At 35.0% G+C, this 23,218-nt stretch overlaps 1 protein-coding gene across 5 annotated transcripts in view; it reads left to right on the forward strand.

Annotated features, from left to right (window-relative positions):
* LOC110379649 (neurogenic locus Notch protein) overlaps positions 1 to 23,218 on the forward strand; it is a 135,345-nt gene that overhangs the window by 24,624 nt on the left and 87,503 nt on the right. For all 5 annotated transcript variants that reach the window (XM_064034909.1, XM_064034906.1, XM_064034910.1 and 2 more), the window contains exon 2: positions 13,224 to 13,302. In XM_064034909.1, the coding sequence (XP_063890979.1) occupies positions 13,224 to 13,302 (79 nt within the window). The remainder of the gene's footprint in view (positions 1 to 13,223; positions 13,303 to 23,218) is intronic.

Below are 23,218 nucleotides of genomic sequence, written 5' to 3' on the forward strand. Positions count from 1 at the left end.
GTATCTCTGACTTCAAAAATGTGTTCTTAATGCCTTCCTAGTTCTAATCTACCCGACAATAAACTGACTTTGAACCCAACTGCAGACATTTGCGTACAAGCCACTATCAAGCGTGGGCTTGCCAGATAAATAGTCCAATTTACAACCGCGTCTGACTAATGGTCTACTAATGAACTAGCGACATATACTCCAATGGCAATAATGTGTTACACAGATGATAAAACGACCAGATAAACTTGGAATATAAAGTAGATTGTTCGATTTGTAGCTCTGGTGGTTTTAATTAGGTGGCGTTAGCTTGCGTAAGAGTAGTTTTCTTTTGTGGGCGGGTAGTTGTAGTTTGAGATGAGTCAAGAGATATTGGAGTCTGGAGATATTTGGAACATACATACGGGTCTTTAAAAGCTGTCTTGTATTATAGTCTTGTGAAGTTTAGGACCAAAAGTCTAGGGTGAAATTTTGGTCCTTTTGAGCGAATACTAGTTCATAGTAGTCCTTTCGGTGAGGCAGTTTTTTACATTAAATTGCAGCTCCATACTTAAATTCAAATTAGACGCACATTTTAATGGCAGGAGACAGACATTTCTCAACATCCTTTTACACTTTTAATTTCTATGTAATTTAAAAGGAAGCTCGTGAATTAATTAAGCCGGTATGCCTAAGTGAGTATTTAGTTACCTAATTTTGGTGCGTTTAAAATACTAAAATACTGGTCTTCTTTTACGGAATGTAGAAAAACGCGGATTGCGATTGGGGGCAATTTGTTAAATCATCTCGTTTTATGCGCTTGCGCATGGTATGTGGTGATGTTGCATATGAGCTACATTACTGCTTACGAAAAGTTTTTTTTGAACCTCATGCAAAATTGCAGGTTAATTTAATCTAAGTTTGCAAAGAGGATCAGTTTTATACCAGTTAAGTTAGCCACAAATCATGATTCATATCACAACCAGACTTCTGTGGATGATACTGGAACCAGTTCTCTTATAAACTGATCTGCCAAGTAAACCACATCTATAATCCAGTCTCATAATACCGTTCGCAGATATTTGAAGAAAGTCTGGATTATATGCACTTTCTTTACGTTGCCCAGCCATTTAAGGCTCCATGATATGAGTGCAAAGCGCACTGCACGATTTCACTGGGCAATTAAAATTAATATGTGGGCAACCCGTTCTGTGGTATAATACCATATTGTTGTAGGGTTGGCAAGTATATGTTGTTATATACAGTTTAGTTTGAAATTGACTGATTTTAATAATGTCTTGTTAGGCAAATAATGTTTAGTGTTGGTTTTGGGAAAATAGTGAAAATAATGGAAAAACGATTTAATCAAGTGAATTGATAAATATTTAAACTGAAGCAGAACAGTAATTTATGGTGATCCTTTGAAATTACCTCGCTATTTTGGATCACTTTCAGAACACAATCTGTTTATTTTTATGTAAAATCTGATGATGATGTAAATGAAGAGGAAAAAACCTTACAAATGAGTAAATAAATTATCCAAATAAGTGACAACCCTATCCTAAATGGACAAATGCAAAAACTTGCAATGTAATCAAGATCAGTATTTACTGAGCAAGTCTCGGATTGCGGATCACTTGATACAGCTACCTACAACGTGTTACAAACTTAAAAACTTAAACGTTATTATTGGGCTTAATAATGTTAATAAGAAAGAGCTGCTCATTTGTTTCTCCATACTTGTTTCTGTTATTTAAAAAAGTTTTTTTTGGTAATGGAGGTTATTTCAAGTTTGGATGTTACGTGCAAGTTTCTGGTACTGTTGAGCACCTACCTACCTACACAGTTAGGACTTGATCGTGAAGTTATTTTTAAGGTACCATACCTTCTTGTGAGAATATCGTCAATGTAAATCCTGAATCCTGGCCAACATTCAAATATTATATAGTACATCTGTGCAGTTTTTGATATGTTACAAACCATAGACATCTTCTGTTCTTCTTTTTGCTTTTGCCATTAACAAGGTCTTACCTCAAAAAATCAACCTCCATTTCAAATCCAAGTAACCAAGCCACATATTATACCGTGCAGCTAATACAGCCTGCACCTGGGAGCCTATTATCAGCGTCCACCATAACAATGGATGGCTGTAAGGCCTTATAAAGAGCGATTGTCTCCTGGTCCTTCGGTACAGCTAATGCGTGTGCTATATGTACTTGTGTGAGTGTAAGTAACAAGATGTCGGCGTCATCCTTATTATTTATGTTTGTTTTTTAATTCCTTATGTTTTGTTTGGTTAAGGGTTTCTATAAAAATGTAGTGTCAAAGACACATAACATCATCAAACCATTCAAATATCCAATCATGATGATATTATTAAGACGACCATTTTTTAGACCAATAATTTGCTCATTTAAAATTGCAGTTGCGAATTCACACACATTAGCAAAATCTATGGTTATAGAGTAGTGCTTCAAGCATTTAATGCTTTTTTATATTTTCTTAGATCTGAGTGTAACGTGTAGGCGGTGTTAAACTACCAAAAGTACTCATTAATAGGTACTGAAATCAGACCAAACATGCAGAGAAAGCGGCAATCAAATTCTACACACATGGACAAGTTCCATAACGTCCAATGTGTCTCATTTCGTCATCCATTGTCTGTTCAAACGGTATTAATGAATTGCTCGACGATTTATCACCGAACAATGGACAGCAAACCGCTTTTGTCGCTTCAACCGCTTTTGTCGCTCAAACCGCTCGATAATTATGTTAACAGAGCGACTGAGAGATTGATGGTGGAAAAGTTTAGTGAACTCTTCTTGTGAAGGTGGGTAAAATGATTTGGAGTTGAGCAATGCATTGTGACAGCTTTTGAGTACAGAGCAGGAAGCTGCTGCATTATTTTTGGTCAAATACTTTAGGACCTTACCTGCAAATACCCGAAAGGAAAATTGTTGTAAAACACAACCCTTCTTTTGCCAGAGAAGGGTGATATTCTCTTCAGTTACTAGTTTATGTTTCTGAGTACTTTTTAAAGCAGGTACCTATCATAAGTTTAAGTTTCGAAGAATTGCTGATATGTTAGTCATCAAGCCTTCCCATAAACTTAAAGTTTAAACTACAGATACCTCCTTTACAGCTTATATTATTATCTATATTTATATTCAGGAAAATCTCATTGTAGAATCCCATAGAAATCGCGATCAAACTGCATGTTTTATGCCCATCGTTCTAGGAATAACGGGTCTTGTGCTAGACTATAATATGCATTATAACGGCCTTATAGCCATGTGGGCTGGTCTGCTTAAATGTAAGGCTTTTTGTCTGATAATGTAGTCTAAGGGAAGATTGGGAATATTGTGATTTATTTTGAAGATGCTGTATGGCTTATCGTATGAGTAAAAGATGGATATGTGTGAAACATTTGGAGTGTTTGAGGCTGCGAAAATTTCGAAAGTTATTTGATCTAGTTGCGTCTGGCAATCGTAAGCATTGACAACTACATTAAGTGTTTAAACTACGAAACAAAAACACATAGCTATACCTACCCAACTTACATTTCTGAAAATCTGTGATTGATACATATGAAAGCAAATAGCTACAGTCACACGCATTTTCACTCCCCAAATTTCACAATAACACCCAAACAAGGTAACTTGTCTCCCAAAATATCGATATGACCTCCTCATCTCTCAGTATCGAGATGAAACGTTATCGATATAAAAACGAAGTGAAATCGTGTCGCTGGCAGCGGATGCGACGTATAAGCGAGGGCATCCGCTATTAACGCTGATTTGAGGCCCCTGTTACCTAGTATACTAGTACTCTATAGTGTAACGCGACCTTTGATGACATGGGTCACACTATATGGACTGGGTCTCGTTGGCACATCACTCATATTGTTATGAAAATTATGCTATTTGCAGGTGAAATTCCACTAATCTTTATTAAGTTACTAGTGAGTCGTTACTTTGACTCCATGAAATAGCATTCCTAGGGGATAAATAACGATAGTTTTGTCATGTTGTTGAAAATGTTTTTCACATAGATTAACAAAGTAGCTTAATATGTTCCGGGGTTCAAATTCAGTCAATTTTAAAATTCTAGATTTCTAACTTACCTATTTCCATAAGTGAGCAATGTGGTTTACTTACAAAAACGTGCCACTTTTGGCAGTCTACCCAAAAGTGCACTCTAAACATCCTCTACAATATAATATAAAATAAAAATAATAATATCAAATACCACCCCCTATCTGCCATATTTGTTAGCGTCGCGAAAGTACAGCACGATGCGCCCGCGCCGATCCGCCACGGAGGGTGAGCACGACCCCTGGTATAGTGCCGTGTATAGTAATAATACCATCGATGTTTCTAGAAAGTGTACAAGTCAATTGTTTTCTCTGAGGACACCGTTTTAATAGAAAAAGAGAAGTGACATTTCATTTGTTTTTGAAATGTGTAGGTCCCAATTTCATTTGTTTTAGGAATGTGTAGGTCCGATAATGACCTTATATGGTGTATTTTATGGGTAGGTAAATTGGTCGTGGTAATATCAGGGATGTTACGTAACTGAAAAAGCTCATAAGACGGAGTGAAGTTGTATAAGTGTCTGGAACAATAACTTAAGCTATCTAACGTTTATGTCATAAGATACATAACTAGAAAATAATACCCAATTTAAATTACAACTTTTTACGACCAACGTGCAACTTTAATCACATATCTTTACACCACAACAACACCAAACACACAAACAAAAACAAATGGAAAGCTATCTCACCAAACTAACAATAAACCAGCTTATTAATATACCATAATATGTATAACCTAACCTGCGCCTACGCAGTCTAGCAGTAGCGGGCCCATAGTGGGCCAGTAATGTCCCATAACGGTATGCAAACCATTTTGTATGTCCAGCTTCCGCGGAAAGATATGAGACAGTCATTTGTTTTTTATATTAATTGAATTAACGGGACTCGTGTTAATCTGTGTGTCTGTCTGTTTTGGAGTCAAACGGCAATCTTTTAGTCGGCCGATAGTTTGTTTGGGCTCATAAATCAGTATGAAGATGAATAGTGCTCGCTTTACAAAGATCAGGTATATAACCGGTGTTAGACCAACTGAAAACTTTGTTTGGAATCAAGATTCTGTTAAAAAAATAACATTTTTTGCTCATCAACTGTCGGCCGACTATTTAGTTTGCAGTGTGCACTCTTGAGGTGAAAGATGGGGAGCCAACATGTCACTTATGATGTTATGGTAGGTAATATTTCTTTATGTTTACATTTTTTTATGTAGGTTAGGTGATATCAGTCATAGAAGGTATAGATATACCGTGGTATGGATGTGTCAATGTTTTGTTCTTATAAGTTACCTAGCTATTGTGCTATTCGGAAATCTCAAAGGTTCAAAAATACGACCAATCACTTTGAGAAAAGGTAGGTGCTTAGTCCCTTGCACATTGCCTTTCTCGTCTTGGCGGGAGCACTGTCGTGCCCCCAAATTAAGATACCGTAGTTCATCGCATGTCTAGTTTCCTTTCTATTTATTTACTAGTCCATCAATCTAATTTAAATCATAAACTTTATAGACCAGATTATTAATAATCTAATATTTATTAATAATCTCGCTCATAATTAATCAAACTTCATAAACATGTCAAATAAAAATATCTTATCACAACTACCAAACAGACTCCTAATTACTATAAATAATTGGTTAAAACTAATTATCAATTACGCTTTAATTGACACTACAGACCAAATTACACGGTCCATTACTAAAATAAACAATAATAATGAATCATAATGATTGATAAGGAAAGTTAGGATAAATTTTAATTAACTTTGCTTATCAATGGTGATAGTAACGTGAACTTTGAACACTTTTATGGCGTTAATTATTTGAAAATTAGTGAGATTTATTACATTGTAGAACAACGAAACTTCAGAATAGTTCCTTTGCGTTTTCCGCCTGCTCACTTGCAAAAGACCGCTAGGGCAAAATTTTTGCGAAGACAACCGCTTAAATAATCATCTATGTATTTGTAAAGCGTAATGTCACGGGGCAAAGCTTGCTGCTTCTATAGGTATCTTAAGAACCAGCTAAAACAACACTGATGGTTAGGCGGGTGTGTCCATTATAGAACATGTATCTAAAACGGCTCAGGGTTTCTCACAAGTTCGTGTGAGCTTCCTAAATTGGCTAAGTGGCCTAATACAATCCCGCATGGATCGACCGTGTACTAGAAAAAGTTTCACGTATGTGTTTTCCTGTACCTACCCAAAGATTATTGGAACTATTGACTTCTGACACTTGCGCGAATAGTAGACATTAAACTGAAACTTCTACGGATTTTATCGCGGTTATATTAATATTATTTAATCCCGACGTTTCGGATCGTTTACAGCATCTATGATCACGGGCAGATTAAACGGGTAAATAAATATGCTAATAACAAGTTTCCAATAATTCAGATGACGGTTTAGATAAGACAAAAACAGAATTTAGACGACACAGTAATTTAATATTCCACATTCACATTTTCACGCATACCATCAACAAAAATCCGAATCTATGGGAACCGCGAAATATTTTCCTTTGCCACATTCCAAGATGGCGGCTCAACTGTCAAACAGCCCGATTCACCGTGAAATCGCTAAACGCAAGCAATTATTGTTTTATACGAGTTTGTATTGAATATCGGCACTTATCGAACATTGACACGCGAGCCTTTGACAATTAGTACCATAGTGGTACCAGATTTGGATACCAAGTCTTTTGGCATCTGGTACCAAATAGCTTGGTGTCCGGTAGGTACAGGTTTTTTTTTTGTGAAATGTACCTTTGAATTTGTTTTTTTTTTGTCAATTCATTGGAAGTTTGTGTGATTGTAAAGCTAAGTTATGTTTTTCAATAGTGTGTCCTATCAAAGTTACTTAAGATTGAGTTTACTTTAATCGGTGTTTGTGGTCTTACTGAGCGTAGCAAAATTATCATGCATTTAAAATGACAGCCTTATTTCACATTTAGATACAACCAAATAGTAAAAGCCTCTTCAAAACCTATTTACGAAATCGAGAATCGATTCTAAATATCTAAATTATAACTCGATATATTAGTAAGTGAACCCGCGGGGTTCATGTCACAATCATGAATTTTTAATAAGTACACGTTGTATTACACGGGAATAGAACCCCATAATGCTGTCAGACTGACAATAATGACCTGTTTATACACAAATAACCATTGGGCGCATTTTTATCTGTACTTGGATTATGTTAACGTGGATAAGAGTACAAAATCTTATCGAATTTTCTACACTTACACTTCATTTTTTTCTTTAAAGTTAAGTAAAAACTTGCAAAGCTCAGAATGAATTATACAAAAAAAAAACTGCGTCGTAAATCCCGACATTCCTAAGCAAACATTTTCTTATCTCGTGTTAAGTTAATCTTTGACAAAGTGTCTGTTTACACGTAGATATGCAAATATAGGAACCAGAGGTGGTCACAATTTGACGCGGACTTTATTTAGTTTCAGATACCTACAGGTCTTATGAGAAGATAAAAAAGAACATACACAAACATAAGAATTGAGAACCTCCTCCTTTTTGGGAATTCGGTTAAAACACACGCCGCTATTCGTGCCTAATGCGACTACAAATTGATTTAATTTTTACAAATCTCAGCCATATATGATGTCCACTTACTGAACAGTTTACTCCCCCATTGATTTACCAAAAGGAGCTCCTTATTCATATCTCAAACAATACCTGATATCAGACTATATTCAAGTTTCGCCAAAACAATAACTTCATTGGTTTACTTCACTCAAGCTTTTGCAAACTTCAAAAATAGCTCATTATCACACAGCGGGGCATTAACGTCTGCTATCAGACCACAGTCGATCAAGTCTCAACTTGTCCCCGCTATCACAACCCTATCACACTTTGCGGAAACGTTATAGCAATTTTTTTTAACAATAAAAAATATATTTTTTGTGCATAGTATTTTTGTAATATTATCAGCGGTTTACGGTTAGCGTTCCCACGGTCCAGATATGAGTATCAGGACTTCCTGAATGACTCAATGATAGCCGAATCTGATGATTTTAGTGTGTGTTTTGGAACGATAAGTAAACATTAGGTACCTATCGGTTTAATTGTTTAGAAGAAAAATATATAAAAGAGTTAATATGTTGCCTTATTAATTTTGAATTAATTGAGAATAATATAAAGCTGAAGAGTTTGTTATTTTGAATGTTTGAACGCGCTTATCTCATGGGAACACAGGATCCATGTAAAAGAGATCTTTTAGTGTTAGATATCCTATTAATAGAGGCAGGCCATAGGCCACTTTTTATCGAGTTGTACCTATAAAGTAGTTCGCACAGGACACGGACTAAACCGCTACCAAAAGCTAGTTTTACATGCACTTTAAACAAACAGCATTTACAGCATCGTGATACTCCAAATTTGGTGCATTTGCGACTCATGCGCAGTATATAAAAGTAAGTGATCAATAAAACATCAATAAGGGCCAGTCATTACTTGATAGTCATTCCTCAAGCGCTTTATATTCATCAATGTCTTGCTGAAAGCGCTGAATGTACGCAGAGACAGATCGAGCGGGTTTATGATTGTAATTCAGAAGCATAATTGGTAGTAGCTGTTTTTCCTGCACATGGAAGGTACTTTCTTGGATTCAATCTATCTTTGTAAAACAAAATGTAAAGCACAGCAGCAGTTTAACTAGACAAAGGTGGCATTTGGTGTCATATTTAGCGCTCTCGTATACTACATACTAAATGGAACAGTTGACCCGATATCTGTCATTTTTTTGTAAAAAATCTGAGACCTACATTTTCATACTGATTTATGAATCCAAACAAGTTGTCAGCCGACTTAAAGTTAGCAGTCTGCAGTTATCAGAGAGTCTGGCGTCTTACATTTTGCGCAGTCGGTTATTCGAATCAAACAAATGTTTTTACTATTGTGCAAGGTACTTTCGATAATCTATTTATTTTATTGAATACCGAATCTAGGTTATTAGGAAGACTAGGAATCTAGGTTATTAGGAGATCTAGGTTGTTATGTAGACTAAGTAATATTTTGTTAACATAATTTATGCGGATTGCAATATGAATTTTAAAACAAAAACCGGTTAGTGGTTGCAAATAGATTGTTTATAAATGGCAATCGAATTTTGATTTTGCATATTGCTTAATCATGTATATTTATAACTGTATATTTTATACTGGTCTAAAACCTTATTAAAATATTTTTTAAAGCCGTCAACTATATACATTATAATGCCGTCCGGTCAATATTTTTCATATGAAGACATTAGTACAAAATAACATGGTATATTTAGGACCTGTCGTCACGCGGCTTTACATGCGTTCTAACTTGATCTACTTCTTTCCTTGGAATTACTTGCTAAACCCGGTTTTAAAAAGTAGCCTATCTATTCTGCTCTATCTCCTACCTACATTCCCGTCAAGTTCAATTCTTTGCGTAAAACAGTACCAAACTTCCACGTTAATAATATCACCATGATTATTCTTTACCTCCAATGACCAGAGACCTCTCGGGTCCTTTAAACCCGATCCTGTTTGTTCAGCAAAAACAATGGTTGACCTTATAAGGTAATAGCCATCGCATCCAGTTTTTGTGTTGCCTCCCGCCCGATACGCGATTTTGGCAAGTTATGCGAAAAAACGAATGGAGACCCTTCTCGCTTTGTTTGCGTTTTCGAAGTTATCGATGCTGCCTGGTTGAGGTGTGCGATGGTAGTGGGAAAAGGGTTTTTGAATAAGGCTGTGGATTTAATAATTGCCTTCTAATATAATTAATTAGCTTTTATTTCAATAATAAATGGTACCCAGAGTTTTGACTAATTGGCCGCAAAATTGATCGCAAAATTGGAGAATGCCTCCTTATATCTATGATAGCTTATTCCGTCATTATCACAATAACGAATCCAAGTGAAGATATGTAGATCTCTAGAATTTAAATTTGAAAATCCCTACCCATCATGGTCAAAATAACCAAAACCTAAGTAAGATCTAGATCTTTTTGGTCTTTCAAGACCACTAAGTATTATACTCAAATTCTATATCTATCTTATTTCCTTATCTTAAACTAAACGCCTAACATTACAATATCCTAATGAAAGGTTTAATTCCCAAAAGCCCTTTACCCGGCTGGTATGCGGATCATGACATTATCTGATCCCAGTGAACGAGTGACCTGCAATGATCGGTGTCCTTCACTTCTCGAAACAATGTGCGCTTGTATTGTCAAATTGGCGTTAGACTAGTTTTGATACTTGAAATTGTAAAGGTATGATGGTGGAATGTATGTGGATTTCAAATGGAAGTGTGATAGTTGGGGGCATCTTGTATCTTCATTGTATCAGATAATTGACGTCTACTAATGAATGTAGGCCTCCTTCTTCGATCTCCAATCGCATCTCGTTTGATTGAACTAATTTAAATAGAAGTGATCTTTGAGTTATAGTAAAAGACAAAAAATCTCTTAGGGTAACGTCTGAATAAATAGGTAGATACAGATACCAAATAAGTTGTCATTGCATTCCTTGAACCAGGGAGTTGCATCTGGGTAGACTGGAAGTCTACCACCCTAGCATAGTTGGGAAAAGGCTATGTATGTAGGTATTCCTTGATCCTTAAGAGTGTCGACCCCTCGGAAAAACTACATACACAAATCTATTTATATGTCGTTTTCTTCAATCCTCTCTTAACCAAGTAACGCAATAGTAAGGAAATGTCTAAACCTTGTCGAATTTATCTCTGTTTACTTACTTTGAACTTGTTCCCACGCATGTCAATCACTTACATGTTTATATTTGTAATGATAACCTATCGAGTGCCTGAGGATTGTCACAAATTATTCTTTCCAACGGTATATAATTGGTATTATTTGGTTGTAACTAGAGAAAGATGGAGAAGTTCGTGTGAAGCCATATGGATTTTTAATATTACAATCTTCAATCAAGCTTGTATTATTTTGTTTTATCCTGTCCATATTTGCATTGGTGATCGGCTCAGTAGGTATGTCATCTTCTTCCAAACGTATGTAGCCTTCTATCTGACGTCATCTCTAAAGTAACATTCTTGCCAACCATATCGTCTTTCACTCAGTCAATCCATCGTTTCTTCTGTCATCCTCTTCCTCTACATCCAACTACGTTTATGTTCTAGAGTCAAGAATCTAGCCGGCTTCGAATTCCCTTAGAAGCTTTTATTTAGAGTCCTTTACTTGAATAAAGTAAATCGACGCTATCACAAACAAGTTTGACAGCGTATTACCCACGCCTAAGTTACATTTTCAAGCGTGTTTACATTTTTACAAGAGCTATGCAAACAAGTGAAAAGCTCTCTTATCATGTTTTAATTTTACCAAAATTATTTATTGGTTGTTCAAATATAAATAAGCATGTTACCTTATCTGATTCCACTTAAAATCTTATATGTATTGAGCGAAATTCGTTACTTTTTCTCATACATGTTTACTTTCGCCAAATTTTTTACCTGTGTATTTTTAATATGTAATCTTGTATATTTAGTAAAGCTAGCTTTATCAATATTGATCTTGTGTAATTTGTTTATTCTAAACTAAATATTCTCATGCAAAAATGTGACGAAATTAATGGGCCAATATGCTACATTAATAAAATTATCATAATTGCTAGAAATGCTACGAGGCCTTTTCATCTACTAGGTCAGGTCAGGTTTCGACTCGTCCTCTAGCTGGAGAGCGCATCTGCGTATCGATTATTTTTTGTACCTGCTGCAAAAAGCTGTATCGAGTATGAGCTATTTTTGTAACACATCTAAAGGATGAAAATACATGTCTGTGCGAACAACTAAAGTCACTCCTTCGCTATTTTTATTTAAATTAAATAAAAGCCGCCATTTTGAGTCCAATTTCCTGGACTAAATGTATCCGATTATGTTTGGGTGGTCTCGATTCTGACTGATCGATACATCGAGATTATATCGATCGATACTCGAATGTGTTGATAACAAATCGAATGCTGTTTTTTTTCGTTCCTACTGTTTTTGTAGAGATCATCTGAATATCTGATGCTGTATGTTTTATGTAAATGGGCGCTTTTGAAAATATGTGCATAAATTATTAAGGGTTATTTGGTTTATATTGGGCCGTTGAAATTTAAATATAACATCGAATAGGTCAATTTTAGCTTTTATGCATAAATTAATCACAAAATTTCGCAAAAATGGAAAACGGTTGTGCCATTTGATACTAAGCAGTTTCGTTCATGGCTACTTCGCTCAGCTACTTCATTGGCCACTAAAACTCACGAATTTCCAAAATTTCACATGGACACTAAACTGATAAAATCGCGTCCAATTTTCGTTTTTCTTTCAAACACCTCATCGCTCCTGCAAAAATGCTTTTTATGAGCATTATCACGGAATCAGCAATCCTTCTTCGGGACACGAGCAATATGTTAAGAGCCCTGGCCTCTCGATCTGTATCTTACACTTTACCACCGGATCATTCCAGTGTTTTTTGTCGCCAATCAATCTTGTTTAAACTCATGTTTCTTTTTTCATCATTTTAAATTTCGTCCACAACATGGCACTTGCATTACAATACCGCGCAGAAACATCGGGCGCGAATTTTGTATCGATATTTCGAAATTTCTTATTCGATTTAATCGATTTTAAATAGTGAATATTTATTGTTGTACGATTATCTTACAGTTCTTTATTCAAATTCAAACTGACCTCAGGCTACGTAATAAATACTTCTTTACCACGCAATCTCGTTTCAAATCTTATGGCTTTTATCAAGATCTGTCTAATATTCAGAATTTTTATTCAAAATCTCTGTAGTGACCCAGATGGCCTTATATGGCAGTGTATAATGACTGCCATAGTCATAACGTTGGAGCAATTAATCAGACGAATTAAATGTGTGTCATTTTTCTGTTCTTACTTTATTAAGTTCCGTTGCCATATTTGTTAATGGTTGTTTTTGTTGATGTAATGAATTTGTCTATTCACATGCAAGACTGTGTACTACTTATTTTTCGCAATAACTGTCTTGTGTACTTCGAATTTCCAAAATACTTTGGATAGTATGCCTCATTATTTTTTCCTTAGTGAGTTCGTCTAGAAATATTTAACGCAAGCACAGCCAGTGCTAAAAGTTGTCATTCGAATACAATGCTAATGTGATATTTTCTTTTTTCTCAGGTTTCGTGTCGTGTTCGCCCTCGCCATGCAAAAATGGCGGAACTTGCCTGTCTACGCCGAGAGGAGAATATTTCTGCAAGTAAGTGTATTCATTTATTGACTTTTATTTTTAATAAATGCGGTTGCATTCTTTACTTAAAGCTTATAAAGCATATCTTTACTTTGAATTTAAAAAGTCCACTAATAGAAGAATAGCTGTAACTGAGCCTAATCTTGGCTTAGTCTAAAACACGTCTAAAACATACAAATATTTCCTAACGCTAGCTGACATCAATATCTAAAACATGACAATTCAAAATTGATATCCTCAAAAACATACTTCAAAACTAATCAAACGACCATAATTATAAAAACCGAACTTGAAAAGATCGTTACTAGTTTCCGAAAATTGATACCCCATCCATATGCCATAGAACCGTTAGAATTATTATTTCACCTCCCCATAGACACTCAGAGCCCGTATACATGTGTAAAGATTGCATGCGTGTGCACAGCGCGTTTGCATGTGTGCGTATCAACGGACAGATGCGCAAGCGAGCCCTTTGGCACTCAAGTGGGACCGTAATTGCATTAAAAAATATATTGCTGTAATGAATTTGTTGGGTTCCTTCAAATAAATCATGTTTGATTGTTGTTAGGGATGTAATTAAAGCTCTTGTTGGTGCAATATGTTTTGTCGAAGATTCGCTTACATTTTATTTAAATAAGTTAGTTACCAACTAATATCACATTTTTGAAGTGCCAAGAATTGTGTCTCAAAAACAGTAATTTAGTCATCAATGTTGTAATTTAGAGTAGGTTATTAACTAATGGTGATGTAATTTTTTTATTATTATTTTCAATTAACCTCATTACAACAATGCCTCTTTTGGTTCTTATACGGAACCCACATTCTTTTCCCATCCTTAGCCGGTATCGATGCTAATGGTACCACTCGACTCGATTGATATGTGACGTTGACCAATATATTGCACTCGACCATTTTCGATGATCGTTCAACAAAAAATATGGCCCTTTTATCCTAAATTGCTTTCGCTCGACTTTGAAGAAGGCAATAAAATTGCAGCGACCGAAGTGGTATAAAGTATAAATAATAAAAATCGTTGAGCCTGTTATATTGAAATATCCAATGATTGAATTTAAAGTGAGTTTTATGATGCAGAAAATGATTAAGCTACTATGAATGATAAAAAGGATAAAACAAGACAGAGGTACAATAAAATTAAAGCTACCAATCATTTTAGTTCTGGCAACCCTCTTGAAATGAATTCTGGGGACAATGACAATGAGTTCGCGGCGAGAGCAAGCGAAGCCCGTGCGCAAATATTATGACACGCCTTCCAGTAACTCTGTAGAAATGACACTTCTATAACAAGATGATGAAGCCTAAGACAATCTTTTGTTGGATCCCCTCAAGAATTCACAATACATACTTACGTGCTTTCTTAAAGCTTTTCATTAGATCCTTGCATCGGATTCAAAGGATTTGAAATAACCCTTCATTGCGGTCGTTTACTCCAAATTCTTCGTGATTCTTCTAAGCTGTAAAAATATCTTGAAATCGGGGCTGATGACATTTATTTACATCAGATTTGTAACTGTTATCTAAAGATGCAATGAAGTATGCATCATTGTTATCTCTTTTGTTTATTTGGTCAGTATTAACTTTAGTTTCTTAAGATTTTGATTTCAGTTTAGATGGTTGAATTTCAAGTCTCTCGTTACTAACATATTAGTATCTTTCATATATTTAGTAATGTTTGGTAGGAAAAACATGAATCTTTATTATTAAAACCTGTTTCGATATCTATCATCAAGTCTAGACGTTTGCAGTCATGTAATGTGATGAAACTCAGACAAAATGCTGACTTATTATCTGCTTGTTATGATGTTCCTAGAACTTAGACTGATATGTTTGAAAGAGTTCTTGGTAAAGTGAAAGATGAGCATGCAGAATCTGCGTCTTGAGAATCAAAATTGTCATACCAAAGAAAGTTATCTGGATACCATTGAAAAGTCTTGTCCCCGGTCCCAAATCAGTAAGTTTTCAAATAGCTATTTGATTCATTATGATATTATAAGATATCCAAATATAACCACTGTTAGAACTTTAGTTCTAAAACCAGTTATAGCTGAGTTTACAAACGCAGGTAATTCCTAGTTTACCGCGGTAAGGCACTGTCCCGCGGCAGTAAATACTGGTCCGCTATCAGATGGCCATATATGTCATGTAATGTGCATGGATTCACACTAGTTCCCCTACCATTTGTAAGTGATATCGAAGTTCTTTCACTAGTAAACATAGAAGAAGAGGTAATTGCAAAAGTAAAGGTTGTAGATATATTGGTATCCTAAACTGAAATATCGGAGATGATTATAGAAAGGATTTAACTTGAAATAAATGAAAGTTACTAAAGATTGAAAAAGTTTTTCAAGAAATACATAACTTTTATCTTTTTAGAAGGGTTATGAAAAAAGTCTTGCAGTAGTTATTACTAATTTGAATGCTATTCAGCCAATGTCACATTAGCTTAAGTGAATATCTAGAGGCATATATGCGAGGTTTCCTTCCATTATTCTCCTTCACAGCATCACTTATAAGACCAATGGTAAGGGCATTGGAGCGGCAGATCCCTTTGTTTTGTGCTCATTAAAATTGTTACTTTTATGGTGATAATGGTAACTGCTGTGACCATAACCTCTTGCGGAACTTATAATGCTGCGATCAAATACATATTTGTATCGACTATCTCCTTATCGATAATTGTATACAATTTAATACCATTTATATCGACAGTTTCATGTGCTTTTCCTGTTGGGAAAATTGTTTTAGATATGTCTTAATGTGACTTAATTGTAAATGCCTTCTTAGGTATAAAATTCTCTGGCTAAAATTTTATATCTAATGACTCACTCAGCTTTTGAGTCAACAGGAAATTCCATACAACTCTGCCTTGTATGGATTACAAAAAATCTATAGGTGCTTTATGATTTAGGAGTGGACATAAGTATGAAAGGTACTTTTGAAGATGCACAGATAATAGATAACAATTGTCCACTCGTCTAGACGGCTAATGGAGGTGGGCGGCCGACCCGATTCCGCTGATGTCATGCGCGCGCGCAACTCTCATGTACCGATCTATGGCCACGATCTGCCTCAGGATTATTTGTTAAACTAATAACTTTGTAGCTTTTTATATTGAATTGTAATAGTTTAGAAGTAAAATCCTTTCATTCTTTTTATGGTTCATATTTTTTTTTTGTGAATATTTGCTATGCTATAAAATCTATTCAAAATTTTATGGAATACGTAAAGCAATAATGTTTAATGTTTCTCCAATTGTTGAAATTATTATTATCTATAATAGGGGATTCACCCTAATTTGAGAGACACAAAAGAATGTTTGAAACGACCCTAACACGTGTTTCTTCCTCGACATGCCATTCAAAATCATTAGGATTTATCAATTCAACTGCATTTATGATATCAAATTCACCTTCCATAGCCTTTATTACAAACATTTACTATGATTATAAATTATAGCCCCAAATCGTTCGTGTAATCGAAATTATTCGAATTCGATTGAGGTACATCACTATTACTGACTATAACAATTACGGTTATTCGGTTCGTGTCAAAGGGACAATAGGTTATTTTAACAGACGTTTTAGAAGCCTGTATAGTTTCATCTAAAGCATTTTGGATCTATTAAGGATGATATTACTTTTTGAGAAACAAATGATCATATTTTTTTTCACGTCAGTAAAAAAGTATCAACCGGGACCAGCACTCCTATTGTGTAAATAAAAACAAGAGAATCGCGTAAAACAGTTGAATTCTACAAAAATAACTGCAACAACAAAACAAACATACACAAATTACTTCACACAGTAAAACAAAGCAATGATTACAATAAAGTACCGAATATCGCACCGCACGGGAGTGAACCCACGACCCTTGGTCGGACACGCTCACGAAAACGTTATTTGTATGATGAAATACGTTACGTTGCTACTTGATGACTAATCTGCGTATGCGCCGGGTTATTGTTGCGTGAATTTTGTTACGCATTTTATAGTAACGGGTGTTAGCAGAAATGTAATTTCGTCTTTAGTAAGTACATAGAAAGGTCGTTGCCACAGGATTTCAAGATGCAAGTAAAACCAAACTTAGCGGTATTAAAGAAAAAAGAGATGAATCCATTTCTTTAGATATACTGGGCCAATTATTTCCAAACTAAAATTTCGTGTGATAACTCTTCAGTTAGTGAGAGCTTATTAGATTAAACTACCACCATTCTATATATATATAGGATCGCTGATTTGCAAATCTTTACAACTTACTATCTATTTGTCTTGAAGTCTGACGCTAGCTTCATTTGTTATGCTTATTTCTTCATCGATTATTATCCTGTAACTCAATTTCTAATATGGTGCGTCTTAGAATCCTATGTCATTATAATTCCCCTTAATTTGTCCCTCATTCAATCCACAACTTTACAATCCCTCTATAAGCCTGCGCTTGAGCACTCCTTTTACATATTCTTACATTATGCATAGAGTTTTATATGTACCATCATCTATAATGATATTTTGTAATTCAGTATCAGAGTACCATAAAAGTTTATGTCCCACGACGTATGGTAAATACATAATGCATGCCTTAGAACTGGCTGTGGCTAGTTTTGTCATGTGTGTAAAGAAATATGTAGGACTAGTTGTTCTTTAGGTTTTCACACGCATCTTGCTGGGAAACCTAGTAAAATCTGATGATAATTTTATAAATTTTGTGTATATTAGTGTACCACACTACACTTTAGATAAAGACCAATCTAAAAATATCTTATTTATTTATATCAATGCAGTAGTTTCGGCTGTAGATAAGCAACAAATCTTGGCAAAAATAAATAATAGTTTTCGTCCGTCATTTACAAATGACACAGAGAGCCCGAGTTCACACGAACACTTACGAAATAAGAAACTAAGAAGTATTGCAATATTGTGCAAAGTTGGTTTAAAGAAGGTAATGTGTTTTGACTAATAGTTTGTTGCTTGTAGTGTTACTAATAGTAATATTATAGACTGTGTTTTGTTTTGACATCCTTTCGTGTATGTTTAGCATGACAATGATATAATTGTTTGTTAATTAGTTGTGGTTGTACAATTATGAGTATAGTAGATGAAGATGTACCTCGTGCCTACATAGAAGGTATCTCAAGGTGATGCACTCCTTCCAAAAGCTCAGTACTTGTCTGACCTAAGACAAACTTTCAGGTCAAAATTCCTACTATAATATTTTCAAATACATATCTTCCAGAGTTTACAAATACACATGGTTTTCAAATAAGCATTTGCAACGTCAATCTCTACCAACAATTCAATCTGTACAAAAATTATGTCGATTACCTTAAAAAAATGTCTAATATTCATTCCCCTATCTATTCTAACAAGTTTCGGTCCATTTCCGAACTTACGAAACAGTATCATTAGTAGTAAATGAGTTTATAATAAAGGATTCCTCAGGGGTCTATCGTGGGTCCACTCTTACGCCACTAAGAAATGCATTAGTTTAATTGTAGTTCTACATCAAGCTTTCTCGGTACACTGGATTGGGTTGAAAAACCTTTTTAGAGATCAGTGTTAGTGGCCAGTATTTTTGTATCGGTTATTATAAGTCAGTAGTTCCAAAAAGATAGGTATATTAAGGCTTCGTTTGATTAATAAATCTTATAACATAATTTTATTTTAAAAAATCTGTCATGATTTAATGAGGGTTTTCTAAAATGGCAATCCACGAGGTGGCAGCACCGAGTCGTCAGGTCCAATAACTGTCAAAGTGCTTATCTTTACTATGAATAGTGAACGATTTTAGTGTTTTTTTTATTTTATAATTAGAGCACTGCATTATTGTTTTACTATTGCGGTTGAGTAAATAAAAAAAACTAAATCATATTGTGTTAACAAATTTTTCAACAAGCTTTTCCTTAGTACCAGTGACTTTTGCACCTTCTCTCTTAGCTCAATTTTTAGTTCGGAAACCTTATTCTGACCGTAGTCCATAATAAAATCAATAACACTTCCAATATAACAGAATTTCAATAAACAATAAGTTCGGCACCTACAATTCCATACTATTTGACAGCTGTTTGGACCAGACGCATACGTGGCGCCACCCGGTGGCAGAAAAAAATTCAAAAACCCTCATTGGATAAAGTCAAGGCCAAAATTTTAAGTTGACAAATTATTATAATTAATGGAATTCTTTACCCAACCAAATACATATATTAGGAATACCATCTTGAACTAAAGAGTATTTTAACCATATTTACGTACATGTTTTTTCTTAATATTTACAAGTCGTGTTATTCTCGAAAACATAAATGACACCTGCCTAAATAAATTTCAAAAGTTACGGAACCAGTTTGTTATGGGCGGCCGTTGCCATGCGACCATTTCTCGGTTTGTTTGACTAAGTCGAAGGAAGATAATAGCGACGACTTCCTCAAATTCGTCTCGAGATGACTCGCGTAAGAGCGTGAGAAATAAAATCATAGTTTCTGAATCGCTTTTGATGGTGTTAAGTTGTGTCATGTAACACTTTCAAACTTGGATGAAATGGACTTTTTTGAAATGATGTAGGTCTTAATGGAAATGAAAAGGTTTTGTTTCACGATGTCATCGTGGTTGAAACGAATAAAACTATTGTCTTAGCTTTCCTTGAAGTTGGAAGAGTTACAGAAGAAAAAGTACTAGAGGCAAAAAAAATACAGGCTTTAGACATTTAAATAAAACTACTTTTACGGATTTTATCGCGGTTATATTATATTATTTAATCCCGACGTTTCGGATCCTTTACAGCATCCATGGTCACGGGCAGACTAAGGTGTTGGTCGTCTTGATATATTAGTTACAAACAGCTACCCTACATTTTGTTAATTATTATTGACAATCCGATTCACGCAAAACGAGCTAACTGTATCCTTAGGTCGAGCAGTTGTAGGCTTGGATTTTGATTTAATAGTTTCTATGATGGGATTCCAAGCAGGTGGTATGACCCAGCCATCTTCTCTATTGAAATTTGGATGTTTTTTAATTTCAATAGCCTCGCGAATCATCCTAGGTAGGAATCGGTTTTCTTTTGCAAGGACTTGTGGTTTATCAAATCTGATGTAATGCTGGGCCTTGTCTAGTGTGTGTTCACAAACTGCTGACTGTCTGGAACGGCGGTGTTTGACATCGGCGATGTGTTCTTTTACGCGGGTCCCTATGCTTCTTTTAGTTTGGCCTATGTAAGAGAGACCACAATCACATTCAAGCAAAATCCGTAAAAGTAGTTTTATTTAAATGTCTAATATTCGCGTAAGTGTCAGAAATCAATATACAGGCTTTAGATTAATTCATCAAGCTTCGAACTAAAGCCGAAGTTTCTCAAATTAGAACGACTATTAATAACAAAATAATCTAATCAAATTAAAAATCTACGTTGGAACTGAATTGGTAATACTTTTCGAAACCAGATCTCATCGATACGGTCCCATTGAATTCAATCTGTCTCAGTCCTTACTAGTCAAAGATTGTGAAGATATGATCTTAATGAATCACATGGATTTTGTCACTAGCAATGCAAAAAAGCTGAGCAAAAATAAATGAATGAGGTGTCAAACCAAATATTTTTATTATATGAATGAACATTGTTTTTAATTTCAATCCCCGTTCAAACAACCAAGAAATAATAAAAACCGCTTTATAACCCACACACAATTCAAAAATAGTCCCCAAACTGGAAATTATAATACAGGTCCCAAATGGCTCCCAAAAATACGTGGCAAATGGGACACCAAAAAGATTAAGTCCTTTTGTGACTTTTAAACACGTCCCATTCGGAGCTTGTCTTAAAATAAGTGTTTTGCTGACCACCATGACACTTTAAGGACAAACTGCGGTCAAAGAGATCAATTACAAGAGCTTTACAAGTTTAAAAGACTTTTATCTTCAAGTAGCCCGTTATTAAGGACGCAAGAATCTTGGAGGATTGGACTGCGGTCAATGATATACACTCTTTTGCAAAAAAAACGGGCACTTATGCGAAATCTTAGTTTTAAGGACTTTACGTGTATTTCAAAGGGTTTTAATGATTGTAGTATGTTTCTAGCTTCAAAAGAGTTAGCCGAGCATGCGTGAGAGTGTATTCTAAATTTGAATTTTGTACAATTGCTAAGAAATTGGTTAAACCTTGTTTTGGACTAATTGCTGGCAGAAAGTTCGTCGGTGTTTTGAAAAGTTTATGAAGTGATTTTCAGGAAAATGATAATGCAGTTTTAATTAATGATTAATGTACTTTTTTGTTAAATCAAAACATTTTTGAAAAACTATGCGTATTTGATAAAATTTTCACCTGTTCTAAATGGGCTATACTGATGATTGATGGCAATGTTAAGAGTTTCAGTATTTTAGTGTAAAGCGTTCTATTGCTTAGATATTGTACCCACGTGTTTAAAAAAATATCGCTTTTTCATAAATAAACACTATTTAGGAGAGTATCAGTACCTTTGGCTGCGACAAAACAAAATTAAAGTAAGCAGTGCCGATCACAACCCGTCTCCTATCGGACTTTGACATTTAAAAATTACCAAATTTTGTGATAAATGTTAAAATTAAGCACATGAAAAATGATGAGGAGGGTTAAAGCTATCTAAAAAGTCAAATTATTGCCTCGTTGAAGCTCTCGATAACTCCATAGGTATCGGGTTATTACACAACGATTTAGCTGAAAGGGAGTCAAGAATTCAAAATTATTGGCCCAACGTATGTTTCTTAAGAAATGAGCAGCTAGCCAATTATTGTTATGATTTAAGTAGGAAAGTGCTGCAGATGCCAGAAAATCTCGGTGTAGGCAAGTTTATTTAATAAAATATCCGTGGGATGAAAACACGCTATTTGAACGCTCAGACTCATAGATCTTCAGAGGTCTACGGAGTTTCTCAAGAGACGAGGTACTTTAAAAATCAGTAATTACGAGACCTTAAGACCTCGTGCTCACAGTATATGCGCTATTTTCTGTATTTTGTAGAATTTCAAGACTTTTTTAAAATGTCAAAGTCCTATGGGGGACGAGTTGTGATGGGCACTGCTTACTTTAAAGTGGTTTTATCGCAGCCAAAGGTACTGATACTCTTCTAAATAGTGATTATTTATGAAAAAGCGATTTTTTAAAACACGTGGGTACAATATCTAAACAATGGAAACGCTTTACACTAAAATACTGAAACTCTTAACATTGCCATCAATCATCAGTATAGCCCATTTAGAACAGGTGAAAATTTTATCAAATACGCATAGTTTTTCAAAAATGTTTTGATCTAACAAAAAAGTACATTAATCATTAATTTAAACTGCATTATCATTTTCCTGAAAATCACTTCATAAACTTTTCAAAACACCGACGAACTTTCTGCCAGCAATTAGTCCAAAACAAGGTTTAACCAATTTCTTAGCAATTGTACAAAATTCAAATTTAGAATACACTCTCAGGCATGCTCGGCTAACTCTTTTGATGCCAGAAACATACTATAATCATTAAAACCCTTTGAAATACACGTAAAGTCCTTAAAACTAAGATTTCGCATAAGTGCCCGTTTTTTTTGCAAAAGAGTTTATTTTTTGTGCAGTTTCCATGTTTATGTAACCAAGGACTGCTATCAAGCATATAAGTGTACCTTCTCAGACATTGTTTACGATGATTTATAACGAGCTATTTTGCTGAATATACGAGTACGTTCATGCAATAATTTATACTTCAAATCCTTATTGGAATGTTCTTCCATCGCGTTTGCTGAACAATCGATGCACATACACCGACCGACGTATAAGGTATAAAATTATGATATATTATTTTATACAGCGCGCAGCAAAATAAACTTGATACACCGTCCCGGAACAACGAATCACGTATATGCGCACGCGCAAACCGCCGCCATTGTCTCAAATTCGCCCAA

Source organism: Helicoverpa armigera, chromosome 5 (genome assembly GCF_030705265.1).
Source record: "Helicoverpa armigera isolate CAAS_96S chromosome 5, ASM3070526v1, whole genome shotgun sequence".
NCBI lineage: Eukaryota > Metazoa > Arthropoda > Insecta > Lepidoptera > Noctuidae > Helicoverpa > Helicoverpa armigera.